This window comes from Ictalurus furcatus, chromosome 16 (genome assembly GCF_023375685.1).
Source record: "Ictalurus furcatus strain D&B chromosome 16, Billie_1.0, whole genome shotgun sequence".
Lineage (NCBI taxonomy): Eukaryota > Metazoa > Chordata > Actinopteri > Siluriformes > Ictaluridae > Ictalurus > Ictalurus furcatus.
Genome location: NC_071270.1, coordinates 13,845,954 through 13,870,320, shown reverse-complemented (window position 1 = coordinate 13,870,320; position 24,367 = coordinate 13,845,954). Strand labels below are relative to the sequence as shown.

The 24,367-nt window shown below is 41.8% G+C and overlaps 1 protein-coding gene across 1 annotated transcript in view; it reads right to left on the bottom strand.

Annotated features, from left to right (window-relative positions):
- The window catches only part of robo3 (roundabout, axon guidance receptor, homolog 3 (Drosophila)), a 105,758-nt gene that overhangs the window by 33,616 nt on the left and 47,775 nt on the right, over positions 1-24,367 (bottom strand). The window contains exons 7-9 of the mRNA XM_053646179.1: positions 24,133-24,144; positions 11,764-11,888; positions 6,966-7,137 (exon numbers count right to left, since the gene is read on the bottom strand). Of these exons, the coding sequence (XP_053502154.1) occupies positions 6,966-7,137; positions 11,764-11,888; positions 24,133-24,144 (309 nt within the window). The remainder of the gene's footprint in view (positions 1-6,965; positions 7,138-11,763; positions 11,889-24,132; positions 24,145-24,367) is intronic.

Below are 24,367 nucleotides of genomic sequence, written 5' to 3'. Positions count from 1 at the left end.
ATTTTTTTCCTTAGTTCAGGTGAAGTCCCTGTTCCCTCTCAAAGGGAACTCCACATTCTGTTTAGCATAACACTATGAAGCTTGTGTAAAATCATGCCTATATATAGGCCTGCCATGATCAGGTGACGTGACAATTAAGCGCGTCGCGTGATTATATATATATATATATATATATATATGTATATATATATATATATATATATATGGCACCTATGAACTGCGCTGTCAGCCTTATTATCTTTAGCGAGACTGCATGTCGGTTGTTTGTGTAAAGAAACAAAAGATCCTTCATTTTCTCTATATATTTTCTCAAAATCTCTGGACTTTTCTATCCCTTTAAAAAAAAGAATGAGCGAGAGAGAAAAGTATGAGTGAAAGAATTCAGGAAGTGTGTTACACCTTGTGCCCGTTTCATCACGGGGAGGATTGCACACTTTCTGTGTGAAGTGTCTAGGGATGGAGCATGCCACGGCAGCCCCCGAGAGGTGTGACTGTGCGCATTGTAACATCGCGGATCTGGGCCGGCCGCTGCCGAGGCAGCTAGTCGTCTCAGGACCGGGGGATCGCATATGGATCTGGAAGAGGAGCTGGAGACGAGCGCTGCTCTATCTCTTGTTCTGTCTTCCAGGCCCGGTTCTCCGCTGGATTTTGGAGCTCACGTCGCGACTCCTCCTTCCGCTATGGAAAGCCAAAATAAATAAATAAATAAATAATTCCCCTTTGACTCCGAGGAGCCAGAAGGATGTGTGAAAAACTGAGAGCAGCATATAAAGAACTGCTTGAAGTGATTACTAAGGCTGGATGAGTTTTTTTTTCTCCCCAGTGAAAGTGAATCCCTCACACTGCAGAAAACTCCCTTTTTTCCAGAAGTGCATGACAAAATATCAGGCTTCTGTGGGAAAACCATGCATAAGCCATATTTATAACCCCACGATGTCGGATTATTCGGGCATTGTGGGGAATGAACGGCATGGCTATTTAGCTATGCTGAAGGTGGAGGAGGCGCTTGCGAACTACCTCTCTCCATCGACAGCAGGTAATTTAGGGGGGCTGGCTTTGCCATCCAAGCCATGTAAGGCCATCGTGGCATTGGTGGGCAAGTAGTGGGTCTTACTTGTGGGTCACTGCAGACTGCTTATGCAGTAGTGGGTCTTGCTTGTGGGTCACCGCAGACAATGACAGTGTTGCAGGCCTACCAAGCAGACCTGCTGAGTGAGATCGACATACGGTGGCATTCAGCCAGTTCCTTTCCTGTTGTGTCAAGTTCAAGGGCCAGCGCTAGTGCGAGGAAGACACAGTAGGCGAGTATGGCAGCCTGCCAACCCCTGCAGACAGCCAGGGGAACCGGGCGACCACAGTCACGGCCTGCTACTAGGCCTGATCTGAGAATGGTCATACAGGCCAAGCAGACAAAGAGGAGCGGTCCTGAGGGGCTCTTGAGGGACGTATCAGGGGACATGAGGTTGTTAGGGCAGTGAGTTCCCAGTGCTACTGTAGGGCCTCCCCTAACCAAGGCTGTCCCAAGTTTTCAGTATTCTCTGGTCAGTGAGCTGTCACAGGGCAACGAAAATCTGATGCTTTCCCTCCAATAGAATGTGGAATAGTTAACGTCACTAAAAGACCGTCTAGCAGCATGGAAACTACTGCCAAATGTGTCTCCATGGGTTTTGTCTACCATAGAAAATGGTTACCGGGTCCAGTTTAGAGCTCGACCCCCCCGGTTCAGAGGTGTGCTCACCACAGTAGTCAGCACAGACCAGAGCCCGATGTTAGCACAGGAAGTAAGATCCCTCCTGGACAAAGGGGCCGTAGAACGTGTACCCCGTTCCCTAAGGGAGGGAGGTTTTTACAGCCATTATTTCCTGGTCCGCAAAAAATAGAGAAGTATGCAGCCAATTTCAGATCTGCGTCATCTGAACTGTACTCTTCGGACATACAGGTTCAAGATTCTGACGCCCAAACTTATCGTTCCACAGATTCAGTTTAAGGACTGGTTTGTGACGATAGATCTAAAAGGTGCATATTTCCACATAGAAATATTGCCCAGTCACAGGGAGTTCCTGGGGTTTGCATTGGAGGTGACACATACCAAGATCGGGTTCTTCCCTTCAGGCTAGCTTTATCCCCTCGCACCTTCACAAAGTGCACGGATGTCATTCTACTGTGACTCCAGGGTGTCCGTGTACTAAACTACCTGGATGACTGGTTAATTCTAGCACGATCCAGGGAACTGGTGGTGCAAAATCAAGATGTTGTTCTCGCCCACATGAAGAGCTTGTGGCTCAGGTTGAACTTCAGAAAAGTATGCTTTCTCCAGTGCAGTGGACAACTTTTCTAGGGGTTATAAGGATTCTACTTACGATGAGGGCGTTTCTATCCACAACATGCATTGGGTCAATCCTATCAACATTGAGCAAGATAAAGTTGGATCTTGGCATCCCCTTCAGTCTCTGTGGGAGACTATTGGAACTTATGGCAGCAGCAGCCAACGTCATACTGTTGGGTCGATTGCACAGGAGACCGTTTCAGTGGTGGCGGAGAAGTTGGGGGTTTCGTCCGAGGACGAAACCTCTGAGAGTAATCAGTGTCACATGGCGATGCCTACGTGCTCTGAGAATTTGAAGTGTCCCCGGTTTCTAGCCTTGGATCACACTCTAGTGGTATCTCCTTAGCACAAGACGGTAATGACAGACACCTCCCTCATGGGTTGGAGCGCGGTCTTAGACAGCTGTCCAGCTCACGGTCTCTGGAACGGCCCTCATCTGGAGCGGCATATAAATTGCCTAGAAATGTGGGCCATATTTCTAGCACTGAAATTCCTTCTTCCTCAATTGAGAGGTCACCATGTGTTTACAGACAACACAGTGGTGGTCTCATATATTGACCACCAGGGAGGATTATGTCCATGCCCCCTGTTCAGGCAGGTGCAACTAATTCTTCCCTGGGCAGAGGGAAAGTTTTGTCTGTGAGTGCAATGTACATTCTGGGCAACTGGAATGTGGGGGCAGACATCCTGTTGAGGCAGGGGCTGAGGCCCAGGGATTGGTGGCTCCATCCACAAGTGGTGGAGTCCATATGGCGGAGGTTTGGCCAAGCGGGAGTGGATGTGTTCGCCTCCGAGGAGACAACACACTGCCCGCTGTGGTTCGCCCTCACTCAATTAGGGCTGGATGCCATGGTGCACATGTGGCCGAGGTCACATCTGTATGCTTTTCCCCCGATCGCTCTGCTCCCACAAGTTCTAGCGAGAGTTTGCCAAGACAGTCTACGTCTACTGATAGTAGCACCTTATTGGTCAGCTCGAATATGGTTCTCAGAGATAATATCCCTGCTAGATGGCACGCCTTGGGAGATTCCCATTCGCAGGAATCTACTGTCTCAAGCCGAAGGGCTGATTTATCACCCTCGACCGGAACTATGGAAACTGTGGGTCTGGCCCCTGAGAGGCACCAGCTCATAAATTCTGGTCTTACAAATGAGGTTGCAGAGACCATGTTGAACACTAGAGCACCATCCACGAGGAAATTGTATGTGCTCAAGTGGCGGCTTTTTGCCTTGTGGTGTGAGGAACGCCAGCTAGACCCAGTGAACTGCGCAATAGCTACAGTCCTGGAGTTCTTACAAGGACGTTTCTCAGCAGGGTTGGGCTGATGTTGGGTGATATTGACACACACACACACACACACACACACACACACACACACACACGAAGGTGAGACACACACACACACACCAAGATGAGACATACACACACATGTGGGGTGATGTTGCCCCACAGAAAGTATCTGTGGGGCAACATCCTCTAACTTCAAGGTTTATGTGTCAGGCGGCTGAGACCCATCTGCAGTCCACGCATACCTTCCTGGGACCTTTCTGTGGTCCTGGAAGGTCTGTCAGTGGCCCCATTTGAGCCCTTAGAGTCAGCCTCTGAGAAACTAAAGGTAGCTCTTCTGCTGGTCCTGACATCAAGTGAGTAGGAGATCTACAAGCTCTCTCTGTTGCCCCTTCCTGCCTTGACTTTACCCCTGGATAAGCAAAGGCCTTCCTGTATCCTATGCCGGATTATATTCCTAAAGTGCCTACATCTGCTGCCCAGCCTGTGGTGTTGCAGGCTTTCTGCCCTCATCCATTCCTCGCACCGGAACAAGAGAGAATGCACCTGCTGTGTCCATTAAGGGCTCTCTGTACTTACGTCCACCGCTCCAGCCAGTGGCGTAAGTCGGAGCAGCTGCTGGTCTGCTTTGGCGGCGACAGTAGAGGTGATGCTGTGTCAAAACAGCGCATCTCTAATTGGACAGTGGAAGCGATCTCTATGGCTTATGACGCACATGGCCTCGCTACGCCTCTGGGCATAATGGCTCATTCCAAGAGGGCGGGGAGTCACCTCCTGAAGGCTTTGTCCAATGGGGTATCCTTACAGGATGTGTATGCTGCTGCAGGGTGGTCTACGCCACACACATTCATTCGATATTACAGCCTGGATATTCATTCCGCACTGGACTCCAGTGTTTTGCAGTGACCCTCGGGCTTGGGTCTTTTTGAACAGGCCGTACCCTCGGTATGACGGAGTGGGTACTCTCATTCCCATAGAGTTATGCTAAACGTAATGTGGAGTTCCCTTTGAAAGGGAAAGTCTGGGTTACGCATGTAACCCTGTTCCCTGAGAAGGGAACGAGGCATTGCGTAACTTTGTCATACCAGGGTGGGCCTGTGAATTGCGTCTTTGCTTCAGATAATAGAGGCTGACGGTGCGGTTCACAGGTGCCATATATATATCACACGACGCGCTTAATTGCCATGTCACCTGATCATGGCAGGCCTATAAATAGGCATGATTTTACACAAGCTTCAGATGCCGGTCGCGCACGAGGGCGCTCCCCATAGTGTTATGCTAAACGCAATGTTTATCTCTCGTTCCCTTCTCAGTGAACAGGGTTACATGCGTAACCCAGACATTCCATCATCTTCTTACAACCTGGTTTTGTGGATGTCTCTTCAACATAAGATACTTCACCCAAATATAACTAAATATAATATGAGTTAATTATTTCATCCATAACAATAAACAAACAAGCAACTCAGTCATGGCTACTAAATGTGAATCAGACAGTTGATACATCATTGCGAATGGTGGTGTAACTAGAAGATTCAATAAAATGCCAGCAAAATGAATTAAATACCACATTATAGCCATCATAGACAGGAATTAGCTCACTGTACTTTGAATACTCATAAATGCTCACCCATAAGTGCTCACAAGAAGATATAAGCCAATTTGATTTAAGTAACATTGAATTCGGTTTGTAAAATTGAATTACATCATTACAAAAATGCATACAGGTTTTAAAAGAAATGAGGCAAGTTGATTTAACTGTATATCATCAAGTCCCCATGAAATCAAATTTTAACTTTTGTGGCTTTAATATGAATATGGTAGCCTTAAGGTTATCTATAAGCTAGTGCCAAAACTCACATTTAGATGCATTTAGATATGTGCATTCAAATTTACAGTCTCTCCCTACCACCAATATGGATCAAGAATTTTGATTATGCACTTCATCTTCTCATCAGGTTTTCTGTCCAATCAAATCCTCTCTAAAATCTGAAGCTGTTGGGGAAATAAGTATTGGACGCGTCAACATTTTTTTCAGTAAATATATTTCCAATGAGGCTATTTACATGAAATTCACCAGACATCAGTATTAACTCAAGAAATCCGGAAATATTACAAACAAAGGCTTCTCCACTATTAAATAAATTTCAGTTAGCGTGTTCAATACTTTTTTCCTGTGCCATTCCACTTTATTATACATAACTTTATTTATGGACTGTAATGTTTAATGTTGTGAATTCTTTACATTTCCAGATTTCTTGAGTTAATACTGATGTCTGGTGAAAATTTCATGTGAATAACCTCATTGGAAATATATTTACTGAAAAAAACGTTGATACATCCAAAACTTATTTCCCCCACTGTAAAAATCACCTTGCCGACATTGCCGCTATTGAGTACGGCTTAGCTAAATGCTATTGGGTATTTAAGAAGGGGGAGGAGCCACTTGATATGTCCCACCCTGACTTTCTGTTTCAGTGGAAATTATGTAAACACGTTGAAAAAAACGCTGGACGTTTCAAGGCACTTCACAGGGGCTTTATTAATATATTAATTTAAACCAACCCCATTTTACAATGATATCACCTGGGTTACCACCTGTGCCAGTGATCGTAAAAATAATATAAAATTAATCAGTTATTAATATAATTAGTCAGTTCACAGTAATAGATGGACAGAGTGCATTAAGTCTGGGAAAAAATATTATATTTCAAAACAGCTTACTTTTTATTTAGAACTTCTATATAATAATCTCTAGATCTATATTAGAGTTTAGTTAATGTTGCGCATATGGCACAGGATGGTGTGATTAGTATTACCTGTGACAGTTACATATATGCCCTCAGTTATGTCAGTCTTGTTATTCTGGTATACAGTGGTGTGTTTGTGATGGTGTTGCAGCATTCGGCGAGGTACATGCACCTACATTAACACACACACTTCCACACATGATGCATAAACAGTTTATTGGTCACTGGGGAGCAGGAGGGAGCGGGCAAATGTTGTCGGCCTATTTGCATAGTTTGACGACGGCTTGTCCTTTTTGATTACGTCTCCCCTGCCTCCTGCTGCTCACTCCTTTGAGGATGTGGAATTTTTTTATTTGGGACGGCTTTGAAGAGGTTTTAATTTATTTTACGGGTGAAAATGAGCCACGCCGGGTAAAGCTTGCTGTGAAAAGGTCATGCACAAATAATACAATTACATTTATGGACCCGGAAGCTTAATGTCGTTAGACTGATATTAAAATACCAACCGTCTGTTAGCAGCTCTGTGTAGGGGTAAAGGATGATGTATGTGATGGTTACATACATAAAAAGAGCAACCCAAGTACACTGGTGTTGTTACCCACCGTCTTCCACTTCCAGCAGGGCTTTGGTGAGGACACTCCCTGCCACACTGATGGCCTGGCAAATATAATACCCAGAATCCTCGCTGTGTACATTGCTAATGGTGAGCTCACCACTCAGTGACACAGAGAAGCGGCCTGACAGCGCTGGCGGCTGGCTGGGGAACATCAGCATCTGAGAAAACAAGGTGAGATTAATTTTATTAATTTAAGTAATCAATGCTGCGCTGTACAACAAAAACACACATGCTACAATCTTTAACCTTTATTAATGCGAATCCAATATAATAACATAAAACAAAATTTCAATCAGGCTTACAGTGATCCATTCTACTTAATGGACAAAATTATTTCTGCTGTATATATTATATTGCAATATTGTTTTAAAAGCAGCAGGTTATATTTATAGGCTACAGGAATGAAATATTGGTATCCAACATGCACCTACGTACATATTAAGTTTTATATTGGCAAAGAAAAATATATATATATTGGCAAGAAAATAGATACAAGTCAAGAAAACAAGAAAACAGGACAGTTAATGGTGAATTTGCATTTGTAAAGACATTATAATAATGAATACTATAGTTGTTGTTTGGACATAAAATCCGGATGACCATTAAGATTTATGTGCACATTAAAGAACAATAGTAGAGCTATCTCATCTGGTGGTTAAGGGTTTATGTGTGTAGGGTGTCAGAGAGACCATGAGACAGGGGTCACACACAAAAGGTTGAGGATAAGAAGCCTTCTACATGCAGAAGGCAGCAACATTGACAGCTGCTTCCATTGTCTGAGCCGGCTAGGGGGAGGAGTGTGTGTGTGTGTGTCTGTGTGTGTGTGCGTTACTGTTTCATTCTTGGAGATTACTCACTGACACCCTCATCCAACCTATGACCACTGACTCTCTAAAGCTCCTTGATTTAGTTTCTATATCCATTGTGCTTTATGTGAGATATCTCTCTCTCTCTCTTGCATGCTCTCTGTCTCACTTAGAAACAAATATGGACAGTAAGATCAGAAACATGCTCATATTTCCTTTGCTTTCTGTCCCAAGCCTGTGACATCTATAGCATTTACATTTATGGCATTTGGCAGACGCCCTTATCCAGAGCGACTTAGAGAAGCGCTTTGAAGTCTCTATCAATAAATATATTCTGATACTGGTTCAGTAGGTCATGAACTAAGAATACCATCAGTCTAAAAAGTAACAATGCTCTTGAATTTCCTCCATTTGTACACAACCATTCTGACTGTGGATTGTTGGGGTGCAAACTCTTTGGAGATGGTTTTGTAACCGTTTCCAGCTTGATGACCATCAACAACTTTTTTTCTGAGATCCTCGGAAATCTCCTTTCTTTATGCCATGATCCACTTCCACAAACATGTGTTGTGAAGATCAGACTTTGACAGATAAATAAAACAGGGTGCTCACTCAAACCTGATTGTCATCCCATTGATTGAAATCACCTGATTCTAATTTCACCTTCAAATTAACTGCTAATCCTAGAGGTTCACATACTTTTGTCACTCACAGATACATAATTTTGGATCATTTTCTTTAAATAAAACAGGGTGCTCACTCACACCTGATTGTCATCCCATTGATTGAAATCACCTGATTCTAATTTCACCTTCAAATTAACTGCTAATCCTAGAGGTTCTCATACTTTTGCCACTCACAGATACATAATATTGGATCATTTTCCTCAATAAATAAAAGACCAAGTTTGATATTTTTGTCTCATTTGCGCAATTGGGTTCTGTTTGTCTACGTTTAGGCCTTGTGTGAAAATCTGATGATGTTTTTAGGTCATATTTAATCTGTCCGAAAACTTTCAAGCACAACTGCAGGTCTTCAGACGTCGTTTGAAGACTGCCAGTGACTCAGCTGTTAGGGCATCTAGGGGAAGTTCATTCCAACACCTAGATGCCAAAACAGAGAAGAGTCTTGATTTATGCCTTCCTTGTACCCTGAGAGACGGTGGGACCAGTTGAGTGGTGCTAGAAGATCAGAGGGAGGGTGGTGCAGTGTGGGATGTGATAAGCTTCAAATACATACAAGAAAACACATTTGACATCTTCGCCAACAGATAGAACACTCACTTTCTCCCAGAAGTCTTTGCTCTGCACACCCGGGTTTGCAAATATTATAATTATATAACATTTATGTTGTAAGTATATTCCGTACATAATATAAATGTAAATGTTATAGGTGTGGCAGACTAAAATAACTTTCGAGAAAATCCTCACATTCCGTCTTTGCCTGTTGCCTGTGTATGTTTTTCCCTTTCTCACTCTCTGAATTTCTCTCTTTATGAGCTCTGCTGTAGTAGTTAGGACTCGTGACTTTTTTCCCCAGTTTATGATTATGGATTTGTCTTGTATAACCATGTCTGCCCGTGTCCTGACTTCAGCTTGCATTATGACTTGTACGCCACGGCCAGCAGAGGGCACTGGCTCGGCTCCTGACGAGTCACGTGACATTGTTTTTGTTCGCTCGCTTCCGGATTGAGCATTTTGTATTAAGTGACTTTAATTTGCCCCAGGTGTCCACGCTGCGCAGTCCAGAGGTGAAGGCTGGCCCTGAGTTAATCATGTTCTTTATTTAAATGCCTGGGTGACTGAGCACTTCGCTCAGTATTATATCATGTCTTTAGTGGATCGTGGTTAGTATCGTTTGTTTTCCATGCCGCGAATGTTCTCGTTTCCCGGTGAAGACCGCGTTTACTTTAATCATTGAGTTTTGTGTCTAATAAAGACGGTGACCTGCACCTGCATCCGCCTCCAGTCTATGTTCCGTAACAGAATACTGAGCCCAAAATGCGGAAGCAGCAGGTACCCATGAGCGCCGCCGAAGAGGCCAGGATTTGGGCGCTTTACCGTTCGTCCCTGGAGATGAGCAAACAGCTCGCAGAGGAAATTGCTCAGTGCAAAGCAGAGCTGCGCACCGCGTCGTCCCTCGCGCCATTTACCCCGTCCCCGCCGCCGAAGAGTGACGACGTGCAACGCAGCCTGCAACGTGACCTGAGCATCTGGGGCTTCCCACGGCAGGGGAATTGTACAGCACCACGCAGCCAGCAAAGTGACCTGAGCATCTGGGGCTTCTCACTGCAGGGGAATTGCACCACGCTGTGCAGTCCAGAGGTGAAGGCTGGCCCAGAAATTTTTTTTTGGGGGGGGGCAACGAGGACAGCAGAGCTCCAGCCTGAGGCCTACGGGGAGGTCTCAGCTGTGGAGCTCCCACCTGAGGTCAAGATGGCGACCTCAGAGCGACAGCTTGAGGCGGCTGAGGAGGCCGTCCCGCTGCCCTGCCCAGCCGAGGAGGCCGTCCCGCTGCCCTGCACAGCCGAGGAAGCTGTCCTGCTGTCCAGCCCAGCCAAGGAGGCCGTCATGCTGCCCTGCACAGCCGAGGAAGCTGTCCTGCTGTCCAGCCCAGCCAAGGAGGTCGTCATGCTGCCCTGCACGGCCGAGGAAGCTGTCCTGCTGTCCAGCCCAACAGAGGAGGCCGTCCCGCTGCCATGCACGGCCGAGGAAGCTGTCCTGCTGCCCTCCAGTCCCGCTGGGGACGCCGCCCAGCCCTCCAGTCCCGCTGGGGACACCGCCCAGCCCTCCAGTCCCGCTGGGGATGCCACCCAGCCCTCCAGAGCCGGCGCCCTGCATTCCAGAGCCGGCGCCCTGCATTCCAGAGCCGCCGGGGGCGGCGCCTAGCACTTCTGTTCCAGTGCCGCCGGGGGCAGTGCTCCGACTTTCAGCCCCGGTGGGGGTATTGCTCCGCCCCTCTGCTGCCCGACAGAGGCTGCCTCGCTTTCCATGGCAGCGAGAGACAGCTCGCACAGGGGCCCGGGACCCCCGTTGGAGGGGGGTTCTTGGTGCTCTGGGAGGAGCACCCTTTGGAGGGGGGTTCTGTTATGCCACGGCCAGCAGAGGGCACTGGCTCGGCTCCTGACGAGTCACGTGACATTGTTTTTGTTCGCTCGCTTCCGGATTGAGCATTTTGTATTAAGTGACTTTAATTTGCCCCAGGTGTCCATGCCCTGAGTTAATCATGTTCTTTATTTAAATGCCTGGGTGACTGAGCACTTCGCTCAGTATTATATCATGTCTTTAGTGGATCGGGGTTAGTATCGTTTGTTTTCCATGCCGCGAATGTTCTCGTTTCCCGGTGAAGACCGCGTTTACTTTAATCATTGAGTTTTGTGTCTAATAAAGATGGTGACCTGCACCTGCATCCGCCTCCAGTCTACGTTCCGTAACAATGACCATGATTTGTGAAAAGTCCAAATTAATACATCCAGCCTACACACATGCTGTACGTCCTTTTGCATATATGCACGCAAGCCTAATTTTTAACCTGGTAGTTATGTTCATCATAGTGATAAATACTGTCTAACAGTGAAAGAACATTTTAGGATCCACAGATATTTAGGAATTTAGAGGTGACTCAAATTAATTCATAACGCTATGAAGTGCTATAGATAGATAGATAATTTATTTGTCCTCAAAGAGGAAACTGGTTTCCACTGTGGGTGCGTAGAAAACAAACACAGCAACGCCGTACATATTAACCATCAAAACAATCATGGACATAGAGGGGATAAGGGGAGAAAAAAAACCAAAAAAACATCAGGATCATACAACGGATGCCATAGTATAAGATGGCATCACAATGGCTATATGGAGAAAAAACATTGGTAAAATATTGAAAAATATATTTAACAAATTTAAAAATGAACATTCTTTTAACTTGAGAAAGTATCTTGCAAATTAGAAAGCTTGATTTGTATCTGCCTGCTCTTACCTGGCTCCCTTCTTTCTGCCAGAACACTGCAGGTGGTGGGTTTCCCTTAGTGCCACACAGGAACGTCACAGTACGTCCCAGTGCCGAGATCTGATCCCGGGGACGAACCACAATCTGAGGAGGAACTGGAGACCAGAGAACAGCACACAGAGGTTTTTAAAAGTTGCATTTATATATAACAAGTCCGGTTCTTGTCACATTTTCAAGTGTATGTCATGCAGTAAAGCCATCATGGGTGATAATGAGCACATATGCTTGGTTTCAGGGCCACCAAAACATGATGAAGTGTGTTTCAATGTGTTTGAGGTGTTATTTAGATTGTGTGATCCACAGACAGCAACAGTGACACCTAACCCAGAAAGTGGGTTAAACTTTCTGCAGTAGCTACAAGTGAAGCCAATTATATGCTGGTTTAATGTGTTTCTTCACAAAATATGCATATTTAAACTCTATATTGACAAGTGTATTGATAAGATAAACTTATCGTATCAGTACATTGTTGGATCCCTACTGGTGTGGAGATATTTGATGCTGGAATATTGGCTGATTAAATCTGAATATGGGTTAAAGAGCCCTGTTTTTGTAGGGTTTTATTCTCCTAATGCTCTCATGCAGGTGCTTCAGAACACGTGGCACAAAACACAGTGGACTCCATTTCTGAAGAATACTTCTCTACTGGAGTTGCGTGGGCTTACACAGGGCTGCTAGCTCTCTCTCTCTCTATCTGTCTCTCTCTCTCTGTGTGGGAGTGCCATAACAAGCCCTACACATTTAAGAGCCTGTGGGATTCAGGCCTGTGGAGCTAAATAAGCAGCTCAGATCGGAAGAGTGTTGTGAGAGATCATCTTTCCAAGAGAAGATTTTTGTTTTGTCTGTTAACGGGGACTTGGACTCCTAAAACGTTGATGAAGTCCCCACAGATTTGGCCACAGAACAACTAGGCATGTCTTCGATTCCTGTGTTTCTGTATTTTTACAAAGAAGCCTCCCTCTGTTTCTAGCTAAATTTATTGCAGAGGAAACAATTTTTTAGCAAATAAGAATGACATTTTTATCTGATCAAACAAGGTGAGTAATCTGGGAGTAATAATCTATTAAAAAGAAGGAGAATTGTCATGTACCTATTTGAATATTTGCTTTCACAAACCTGTGAAAAAACTTTAAATAATGCCTAAAAAAATTATAGAATAATGGATGAGTACCCCATGTGATATAGTATAGTATGGGATGAGTTGGAATGGGATGAGTATCTATCCACTAATACTGTGTGAGGCATGTACACCATTGTTTAGCTCCTACTGTTTATTAAGAATATTTGGAGTTTTGCTGATACTGTTTTGTGTTAAACACAGTAAGTGAACACTCAGCTAACATACTAAATAACGTTAGCTATATATACTGCATTCAACTAAATTCTGCAACTCGTAATTTCTGACCTCAAACTACAAAAAAAAACAAGCAAAAAAAATTTTTCATGAATAAATAAAGATGAAGAACACTCCCCCTCAACTGAGAATTCCTATTCGGGAATACCTAAATGAGTTATGCTGTATATAATAGTATTTGCATTAGATCAATCAACATACAGACATTTTCGCTTGTTAAACCTATAAAAGCTCACAGTTTTAAGGAGGTAAATACACTCACAGAACACTTCATAGGGAACCCTTGTACACCTACTCATTCATGCAATTATCTAATCAGCCAATCATGTGGAAGCAGTGCAATGCCTAAAAATCATACAGATTCAGGCCAGCAGCTTTGGGTAATGTTCACATCAACCATCAGAATGGGGGGGGGGGAAATGTGATCTCAGTGATTGTTGGTGCCAGATGGGCTGGTTTGAGTAATTCTATAACTGCTGATCACTTCAGATTTTCAGGCACAACTCTTTAAAGTTTGCTCTAAAGTTTACTCCAGTGAGACCACTTCTTTCAGCCAAGAACAGAAAGCTGAGGTAGCAGTGGGCACAAGCTCACCCAAACTGGACAGTTGAAGACTGGATAAATGTAGCCGGTTCTGATGAATCTCGATTTCTGCTGAGGCACACAGATGGCAGGGTCAGAATTTGGCACCAACCACATGAATCCATAGACCCAACCTGCCTTGTGTCAACAGTACAGGCTGGAAGAGGTGGTGTAATGGTGTAGGGAATGTTTTCTTGGCACACTTTGGGCCCGTCAATACCAATCAATTATTGCTTGAATGCCACAGCTTATTTGAGTATTGATGCTGATCATGTGCATCCCTTCATAGGCACAATTTACCCATCTTCTAATGGCAGCTTCCAGCATGATAATGTACCATGACACAAAGCAAAAGTCGTCTCAAACTGGTTTCATGAACATGACAATCAGTGGCCTTCCCAGTCACCGGATCTGAATCCAATAGAACACATTTGGGATGTGGTAGAATGGGAGACTCACAGCATTAAAGTGCAACTGAAAAATCTGTAGGAATTGCATGCAAAATATAAGTGCTGTTCCTTATATGCACATAAATTTTGTGTGGATTTCAGGTGAAAATCAATCAATAAAGTGTTCCAGATTCAGGGTATGTAAAAAGTTAATTCAGAATCTACAATACTCAACATAACCGCTGCAGCATGCGTCAATCTCTTTCTTTCTCTCTTGCTCTGGTTTCTACTTGTCCTCAGTTTGAGCATGATCAATGCCTCTTACTGGTGGATGTTAATCTGTGGCTTTATCGTGCCTGCAGGCTTCTGTAAAGACGCTTTCCCTGTTGAACTATACCCTGCGTGGGCACGGACCCCCACACTAGCCCGTTTCCTGTGCGATCTCCTCCTCGAAGTGCTTTTTGCCAAGGATTGGAGGAGGGGAATATTGATAAAATCCAGATCTATCACTCTTTAGCGCACGCTTGTGGAGGGGTGATGCCGCCATTTGTAACCTTCAATGGCTAATTGATTTCTTTTCTGCAAGTCATCTCTCTCTTTTACACACGGCCAGAGCAAAGCACTGTCCCTGACGCCTCATGTTCAGCCACACTGAGGCAAGGTGTCCCCTTTAGCTCATGCCACAAATTCATTTTAAGGCAATCCATCACGCTAGTATGCATTAAAACATCAACACCTTCTCTGTAAATGCAAGTAACAAACACTTTCTCGTTGTGTTAACTCCATCCCTCATGTCCTCTATGTCTTTCTGTCTCTCTCTCAGTCAGCAGCTGCCTTATTGGCCGCACAGTAAATAAACAATCAGCGAAAGAGCAGGGTGCTGCCAAAGCACAGCTTGCAAGCGTGAAGCTTTCTGGAATGGAATGAAGTCCAACAGCGAGGTTGGATGTGGAGGTCAAGAGGGCTAGCAGAGAGGTCAGAACCACAACATATCCTTCCTCTCTAGAAGTTTGAACCTAACTCCAAAGGAGCTTAAAGCAAACATGGTATGTACTCATTTCAATTTCTTGAGATCTCAATAACCATCTCCAGAGCAGTGCATATTGATCCTGTCATATGCTCTCTGCTAGGCTGATGCAACTACACAAACATTTATGAAATGCTATTATGCATTTATGAAATGCTGTCTTATTGCTAAGAGATTAGGTCAGTTATATAACAGGAAACATTGTTCATTTTCATATACAAGCACCCTCTTTAAAAAGAATTGTGTATCTAAGAGCATCCTCTTCAAAAACATGTATTTATTTAAGAGCACTCTCTTATCTAAAGGGGTTACACTCTTTAGATGGGCCAAAGATAAAAATAAAATAATAATAAATAAAAAACAAAACTTATAATAAAAATAATTATCAGGTACTGAACAAGAGGGGGTTTTATGAATGCTGCCATAAATTACATAGAGAAAATTTAAAAATTTCAAATATGCATAATGCAGCTCTTAACAACCAAACAAACCTGCTTTAATTTATGTGAATTAATGTCTGTTGAGTAACAAAGGGGAAAATCTGCTGTGTTCAGTAAGCTACTGTACATACAAGTTTTTTTTTACTCATAAAAAATGATTCACACTCAAGTTTTCAATATGATATTGTAAAACGTGACTGATTATAACTTGTTGCTATTGTTTCAATTATTACAGTTAGAAGGAGTTAGAAAGCATTTACAATAATAAATTAATTGATCCTACTCTAAAATATCCACACAGTTTACGGCATATAGTATATTTTATACATATATATATATTTTTTACTACTATTTGGACAGTGCGTTAAACTTGTGAGAGCAGCACAATACAGTCAAGAGCTTCAGTTAATGTTCATGTTAAACAATGTGATCTCAGTGACTTTGACTGTGGCATGGTTGTTGATGCCAGACTGGCTAAATGAAGTATTTCAGAAACCACTGATCTTCTAGGATTTTCACATACTTTAGAGTTTATACAGAATGGTGAAAAAAAAAGTTATGTGAGTGGAAACGCCTTGCTGATGAGAGAGATCAGAAGAATGGGCAGACTTGTTCGAGCTGACAGGAAGGCTAAAGTAACTCAAATAACCACTCTTTACAACCATGGTGAGCAGAAAAGCATCTCAGAAGGCACAAGATATCGCACTTTGAGGTATATGGGCTACAACTGCTGAAGACCACACTTGGTTCCAAGAACAACAATCTAAGTCTAAAGTGGGAACAGGCTCACCCTAACTGGTCAGGTGAATATAATCACCTTAATCAGTGCATTTTAAGTTAGGAATTCTTTGGAAGATTCACAGTGACAGATTCATACCTGTATACAATGCTGTGAAAAAGTATTTGTCCCAACCTGATTTCTTCTGTCTTTGTGTATATCTCATAATAAATAGCTTTAGATCTTCAAACAAAATACAACATAAAACAAATGCAACCTGAGTAAACACACAATACAGTTTTTATTTTTTTATTGAACCAAAAAAGTGATCCAACACCTATAATCATGTCTGGTTGTGCCACCTTTAGCAGCAATAACTGCAACTAAATGCTTCCTGGAGATCAGTCTTTCGTAGCGCTGTGGTGGAATTTTAGCCCACTTTTCTCTGCAGAACTGCTTTAGTTCAGCCACACTGGAGAGTTTTTGAGCATGAACTGCCATTTAAGGTCCTGTCACAGCATCTCAATTGGTTCAAAAAAGTCAAGACTTTGACTAGGCCACTCCAAAACTTAAATTTTGCTTTTTTTGAACCATTCAGAGGTGGATTTACTCTCATGCTTTGGATCATTGTCTTGCTGCAGAATCCAATTGTGCTTGAGATTCAACTTACAGACTGAAGACCGGAAATTCTCCTTTAGGATTTTCTGGTAGAGAGCAGAATTCATGGTTCCCTCAATTACTGCAAGTTGCCCAGGCTCTAACACAGCAAAGCATCCCCACACCATCACACTTCCACCACCATGCTCGACTGTAGGTATGATGTTCTTTTTGTGGAATTCTGTGTTTGGTTTATGCTCGATGTAATGGGATCCCTGTCTTCCAAACAGTTCCAATTTCGACACATCAGTCCACAGAACATTTTCCCAAAAGGTTTGAGGATCATCAAGGTGTGTTTTGGCAAAATTTAGATGAGCCTTAATGTTCTTCTGGGATTGCAGTGGTTTTCACCTTGCCACTGTTCCATGGATGCCATTTTTGCCCAGTGTCTTTCTGATAGTGGAGTTATGAACAGTGACCTTTACTGATGCAAGAGAGTCCTGTAGGTCCTTTGCTGTTGTCCTTGGCTCTTTTGTGACTTGCTGGATGAGTAGTTGCTGTGCTCTTGGAGGCATCTTGGAAGGTCAGCCACTTCTGGGAAGGTTCAGTACTGTGCCGAGTTTTTCCATTTGGAGATAATGGCTCTCACTGTGTGTTTTGCAATTCCAGAGCCTTTGAAATAGCTTTGTGACCTTTCCCAAACTGATGTATTTCAATCACCTCATCATTTTTGGAATGTCTTTCAACTTTGGCATAGTGTGTTTCTGGGTAAGGCCTTTTAACCAACTTCATGCTGTTGAAAAAGTTATATTTAAGTGTTGTTTTGATTGAACAGGGTTTGCAGTAATCAGGCCTGGTTGTGTCTAGTCCAGCTGAACCCCATTATGCAGTTTCATAGATTTGGGGAATTAGTAATCACAGGAGCAGTGGTGGCTTGGCTGTTAAGGCTCTGGGTTACTGTTCAGAAAGGTCGGAGGTTCAAGCCCCAGCACTGCCAAGCTACCACTGTTGGGCCCTTGAGCAAGGCCCTTAACCCTCTCTGCTCCAGGGGTGCCGTATCATGGCTGACCCTCTGCTCTGACCTCAACTTCCTGACATGCTGGGGTATGCAAAGAAAAGAATTTCATTGTGCATATCTATATGTGATTAATAAAGACTCATTATCATTAAATACAATTTCACACAGGCCCAGTTGGTATTGGATAACTTTTTTGCTTCAGTAAATAACATTGTCATTATAAACTGTATTTTGTGTTTACTCGGGTTGCCTTTGTTTTAATTTCTGAAACAATTTAGTATGAGATATACACAAAAACAGAAGAAATCCGAATCCAAATACTTTTTCACATATTCCATATCCAGTATTCTCGTATTAATCTGAATTTGGCAGTAATCTAATTAGTATTGAGTCATGTAAATGCTGCAATCCAGATTAAGACAGTAAGACACTGTACATGGTTGTTGTAAGTATGCCTGTGTTGCCATTCCTAAATACCTTACCTAGCCTACAGCTATGCTTCTGTTACCACCCACAATTCCTTGCAGACTTAGCATGCTCATATATCTCCTTTCTGTGGATTTTCTGAATAAGTGTTTACATGCAATCATTTCCCGATTAAACGAACACATTTCAGGGGTGAGAAACAGAATTTGGGGAATCAGAATACTGTCTTAATCTGGATTGTAGCATTTACATGACTCAATACTAATTAGATTACTGCCAAATTCAGATTAATACTGGAATATTGACGTGCATATAAACATAATCAGTGAAATTCTGAAAGTTGCTGAAGCAGATTAGTTTATGAGAATGTCTGCAGTATCAACCCTACACACAAACACACGACTGCAACTAGGACATGTGGCTCATTACTTTCATTTTCAGAATCAAACACACCCTTTTCCCTTTTCTTGTTTGAAACAATCCAAAACACACATGCTCTGTCTACACTTTCACGTACACTCCCCCAGGGATGATGAGGAGCACTCTTACCACACAAATAAACAAGCATGAAAAATGCCTGATCATCCAGCCATGATGCAACACACTTCTGCCTACACTCCCTGATACACACTCACACACACACACACACACACACACACACTCACAGACCTCAAAATCACCAGATCACAAGCTGTATGTAACACACCACTTCCAGTGTGCTGAGTTGGAACCCCCAGTGGGATGACACTGACAGGCACTTGTCATGCTCCGACAGTTGCGTAGACAGACATGGTGGGAAGCCACACTTCAGTAAGCTCAAATGCAATTAAAACTCCTACATGCAATTAACATGGCCTATAGACTGTAACCACCATCAAAAGGTTTTCAATTCAAGATTCAAGCTATCTGTGGTAAAAATGTGTATAACACATACAGTGCTTTTTTTCTCCAATCAGCCGGGTTAGCATGGCTCTAACTATACCACTTTCACAAGGAAAAAAGGCAATAGATATAAATGATACAGCATTGTAAAAAATGTCACCAGTTTTGCCCTGGCTAGGCCACAGTGACAGGCTTTTAAAATAGACCTTTATTGCGGATTCACTGCTTCCATAATGAGCTTAGGGGGTTGCAGCCCAGCGCAGCAGGCTTTAGTCGGGAATAAACCGCTGTTACACGGGCTTATTTCATCTCTATTGTTCCCCAGCTTACACATGCTAATGAAGAGGCCAGTTAAGGAAATGAGCGGGCTGGATTATTTCATGGCCTGCCACTGAGTGCATGATGAAACAGATCCTTCGTCTTTAGAGCAGGTCAGAAACCCCTCCGTTTCCTCTTTTTCACTCATTCTTTTTCCTCCATTCCTCTTAACCCCTACATCTAAATCATTCTCTTTAGACAATATGTCCTCACCTATGAGAATTTTAAAAGCAATTTACATTTACACAACTTAGCAAAGTCCTGACAAACTCTGAAATCCAAAGCAACAATGTAAGAAGCCCTAAAACAAGGTCTATCTCACAACAGCGTCATGGTCCAACAGCAAGCGAACATCAAACTAATTAAACAGGACGAGAAGTAGGGAATCTGCTATATAGTTTGAATATAAAAAAGTCTTTACAAGTCTTTACAAGAAAATAGCAAGTTTACTTAATAGGTAATGATCCAACTACCATTTCTATTCAAATTGAGGATTATCATCTAAAAAAATATCAGGAGGTAATATTAAAAATTTTTCCTATCTAGTCACATTCTGACAATTCTGAACGTTTCACTGCTTCATTCAATGTCTTCTACATACAAATACCAGGAAATAAAAGCTGAAAAACTAAACTCTTTTCTCATATTAATCTTTTGATCTCAAACCCAAATGTCTACAGCCAAAACAAATTAATTGCTGATGATATGAGAATTTATTATTAGAATTAGATGATATTGTAAAATGTGATTGATTATGACTACTTACCATGAAAATTATTACAGTTTTAAATAGTTAGAAAGCATTTACAATAATAAGTGAAATATCCATACCATTTACAGCAATAATCCAATCAGTCAATCATGTGGGAATATTAAAATCTTTCCCATCAAGAATCTCATTCTGTCAATTCTAAAAGTTTCACTGTCTCATTTCATGACTTCACGTGTTCTGCAAACACAGCTTTGCAGTCACTTAAATTTCAAATCACCATTTTTTCAGTATAAAAAATATATATATATATTATGCAGCAACACATCAAAACAAGACTAGCAGAATTCAACCTACAGCTGAAGGAAAACAATGTATATGTTATGGACAGATAAGCAAACTGATGTGAAGAAGGACATTTACAAAAAAAAAAAAACATCCCTGAACTGACAGGAAGGCCTGATACACCACGTATTTCCTATTTATAATTCCTCCTCACATCTTTACCCTGCTATAAGTGTTTAAGAAAAACATATATCAGCATTACTTACTTTCATTAGATATTAAACTGACCTGAATAACTAAAAATGTTCCCAGGAGCTGAGCTCAACACGCTCTTCTTATTCCTGAAAGTAAATGGTCCATAATGGGTTATGCAAAATTTACTACTCCACACAGATATTTATTTTTGTCCTTCCAAAAAAATAAAAATTTCCAAAGATAGGCCTTGACAAAAATATCATCCTTCTTTGCCACTCACCTAATCGACAGAGAAGTGGTCATTTTTGCACCTTCATATTTGCTCTGTAGAAAAGCCACAGTCTTAAAGGCCAGGCTCTAAAAGCATGCTACGTGTTGACTTTATGCTATTTACGAAGAATGCTAAGGAGAAATGGATCAAGCCAGACCTCAGTGGCTTGTGCTGTGGCCAGTAACATTGTTCTGGGTTTGAAGAAAAAATGCACTTCAGAGGTTTGAACTGTGCAGCTTTGTAATATTACACTTAACTCAGCTGTCACTGTAGAACTCAGCAGTAACCACTGAAGTTCATTTTCATGTTACAACCTTTACATTCCTACACTTTACATTCCTCACACTACAGAGTGTGTTGTGCTGCATCTTCAGAAAAAACAATCAGCATGTCCTCACTCATATTCCAATATACGTGCAGCAATATATGTATAAAAAAAGTAGTGCATAAGCCCTTATGTCTGCAACTAACAATTCAAGACGTTCCACTGTTTTATTCAGTGGGAACACAGTTTTGCGATTGTCATCTCTTCATCTCTTCGCTTCATGTGCTGCTCGCTTTTCGCTCCTTCTCTTCTCACTTAACGCTCTGCGCTCCTCCATACAGGAATGCTGAGGGTTGGCGCTACTTTGTGGCACACAGCAGAACATTATAAATCACTTCAGTGAAGTTTGGCCTCTGAACACAGTTTATGCAGAAAGAACTTTGGAGTAGGGCTACAACATTTCCTCAGAATACAGTACATATAGGCTAGTATTTCCATTTAACTACATCAGGTTTAGTATTCCAAATAAGCTTGTACTTTTCTCATAGTGTGAATACCTACTACTCAAGATCCATAAAAAGAAAATCTTCAAACTAGAGTTGTGCCATATTGTATCGTTCATGATACAATATCGTCCACGATACAGTTCCTCCCCGTGATAACAATTTCCTATCCCGCGATATTGATGAGATATCTTGTAGTTGTTGACTTGTTTATGTGATGCAATGTGAGCATCTCGCATGCAGAACGAGAACAAACATGGTGCACGGTTGCGTTCCAACCCTAGTATGCAGTAGGGCTGCAACTAACAATTATTTTCATAATAGATTAGTTGTCCGGTTATTTTTTCGATTGATCGATTAATCGGGGGGGGGGGGGGGGGGGTAGTCGGGGTTTGGCAAACTTTCAGTACAATTTTTCGTTTATTTAAAGTAAAATTCACAAATTGAGTGTTACAAATATAAACTTCAGCCTAAAATTTTACACAACTATTTGTCCAATTATATAAGACTGAAAAGAACTCAATACACACAGACACACACCAGAATATATATTATTAATTTAGGACTGTAGTTTAATTCAGTGCTTTTTGGGCACCCATAAAAAATAATGTATAAATACTTATATATAAAATAAACTAAGTATATAAACAGCAAACTGAAGAAAGTTATCGGTGACTCTAGGTATCTGCTGAAGCTAGCGGTGTTACATTACGCGCATATGACTTCATGCGCCGTTGACTAGGAAGCAGCTTATACTTCTGGTTAGTAAAAAAATTGCTAGTGTTCCATTTGAGATGATATTACCTTTGTAAAATTTATACACTAGACGGTAGAGTACATAGTGCATAGTGTAAGTGTATAGTACTTCATTTGGGACACAACTTTAGTATTTACCCTCCGAAGCGTGTTTTCGGAACAGAAGTAACATAATAAGTAAATGCACCCCGTGCCGCACGCAGACCAAATAATCGATAATGAGATTTGACAACGATTTTCATAATCGATTATTATCGATTTGTTGTTGCAACTCTAGTATGCAGTTTAAGAATAAAGTCAGAATCAGCGTTTACATTTCAAACTTGAACTTGATTTGACTCATTATTATGTTTATATGCTGTTTAAGACTCAAGTTTGCACTATTTAAAATTATATGCACTTTTACAGAAGAAATAATATTTTTTACATCATTTCCATTTGTTTTTCCTGGGGTTAGATTGTGAATCCTGCGAGTACTGGTGTTTACATTTTCATTGGAATTCTATTTTGTAGCCTACTTAATTGGTATAGTTTAGCATTTGATGATGGTCAGGATTAAGTTGAACATTTTTGGATCAATGTTTGTGTTTGCATGGCTCTCAAGACTGTATGCTGATGTGACTTGTGGCCAAAAAATAGTGTTGAATGTTACTATTTTCATATCGTCATTTACCAAAAACAAATACCATGAAATATTGTGATATAGTTTTAAGTCTATATCGCCCATCCCTACTTCAAACAGAATTGATTGGTGCCCTTTGAGGCTACTTATTCACTACATGTTCTCCCTACATAGAGAATAACACTGCAATGGCATTACAGTACCTGCAACTACAGGGTGTCTCAAAAGTCTTTACACATAGGGGAAATGAACACATTTTAACAAAATGCCTTCCAAAATCTTTCATACTTAGTTTATATTATATATATTTATATTATTTTTTCCAGATAGTGTTTAAGAATGCCTTTGACAAGCGGTAAGAATGCCTTTGCACATCACACACGACACTGCTGCCAAACTTATTAACAAATGGAGACTTTGGGACACACTGTATATACTTTAATCACTTGCATATTATATTAATTTTAAGATAAATTGCCAATTATTTTATTTAATTAGGAAACAATTAACATTAAAAATGAGAAAGTGCTATAAATATAAACATGTAAATATTTAATTTGACATACTTCCACTTGATGACTAGTAGAGCTTAAACATTTAAATGTGAATAGATTTACCTTAATAAATGTAAATAGTAAATATTCTGATATTGGTTTGGACAGCCCTAATCAGCAGTATCTAGATTACACCCTGTTCTGTGAACTGAAGGTACTAAAGATCTGGATGGTAAATAGACAGTCGTGTGTGTTAGAACATAGAACCTAAAGTCACTGTGTTGAGTATGTGAGGGGATAAAGTGACATTTCTAGATGCATATCTTGCACTGGACGCGTCTGCTCCCCAAAGGTCATAGCCCTGTCACATGCAATCACAATGGCTTCCTTTTCCCACATGCACAAACACGCACGCACGCACACACACACACACACACACACACACACACACACACACATGCAGTATGATGAGATGGAATGGTACTTACGAGATGGGCCCACTAAAATTGAGAATGGAGAGAAAAAAAAGAAAAAAAAATGAGATGGATGAGATGAACTGGTGTGTGTGTGTGTGTGTGTGTGTGTGTGTGTGTGAGAGAGAGAGAGAGAGAGAGAGAGAGAGAGAGAGAGAGAGAGAGAGGTGACCCTGACTTTACTTTAAGAGGCTCAAAAATCTACACTATCTCAATTACTGCATGAATTTCAACTTTTTTACAGCACAAC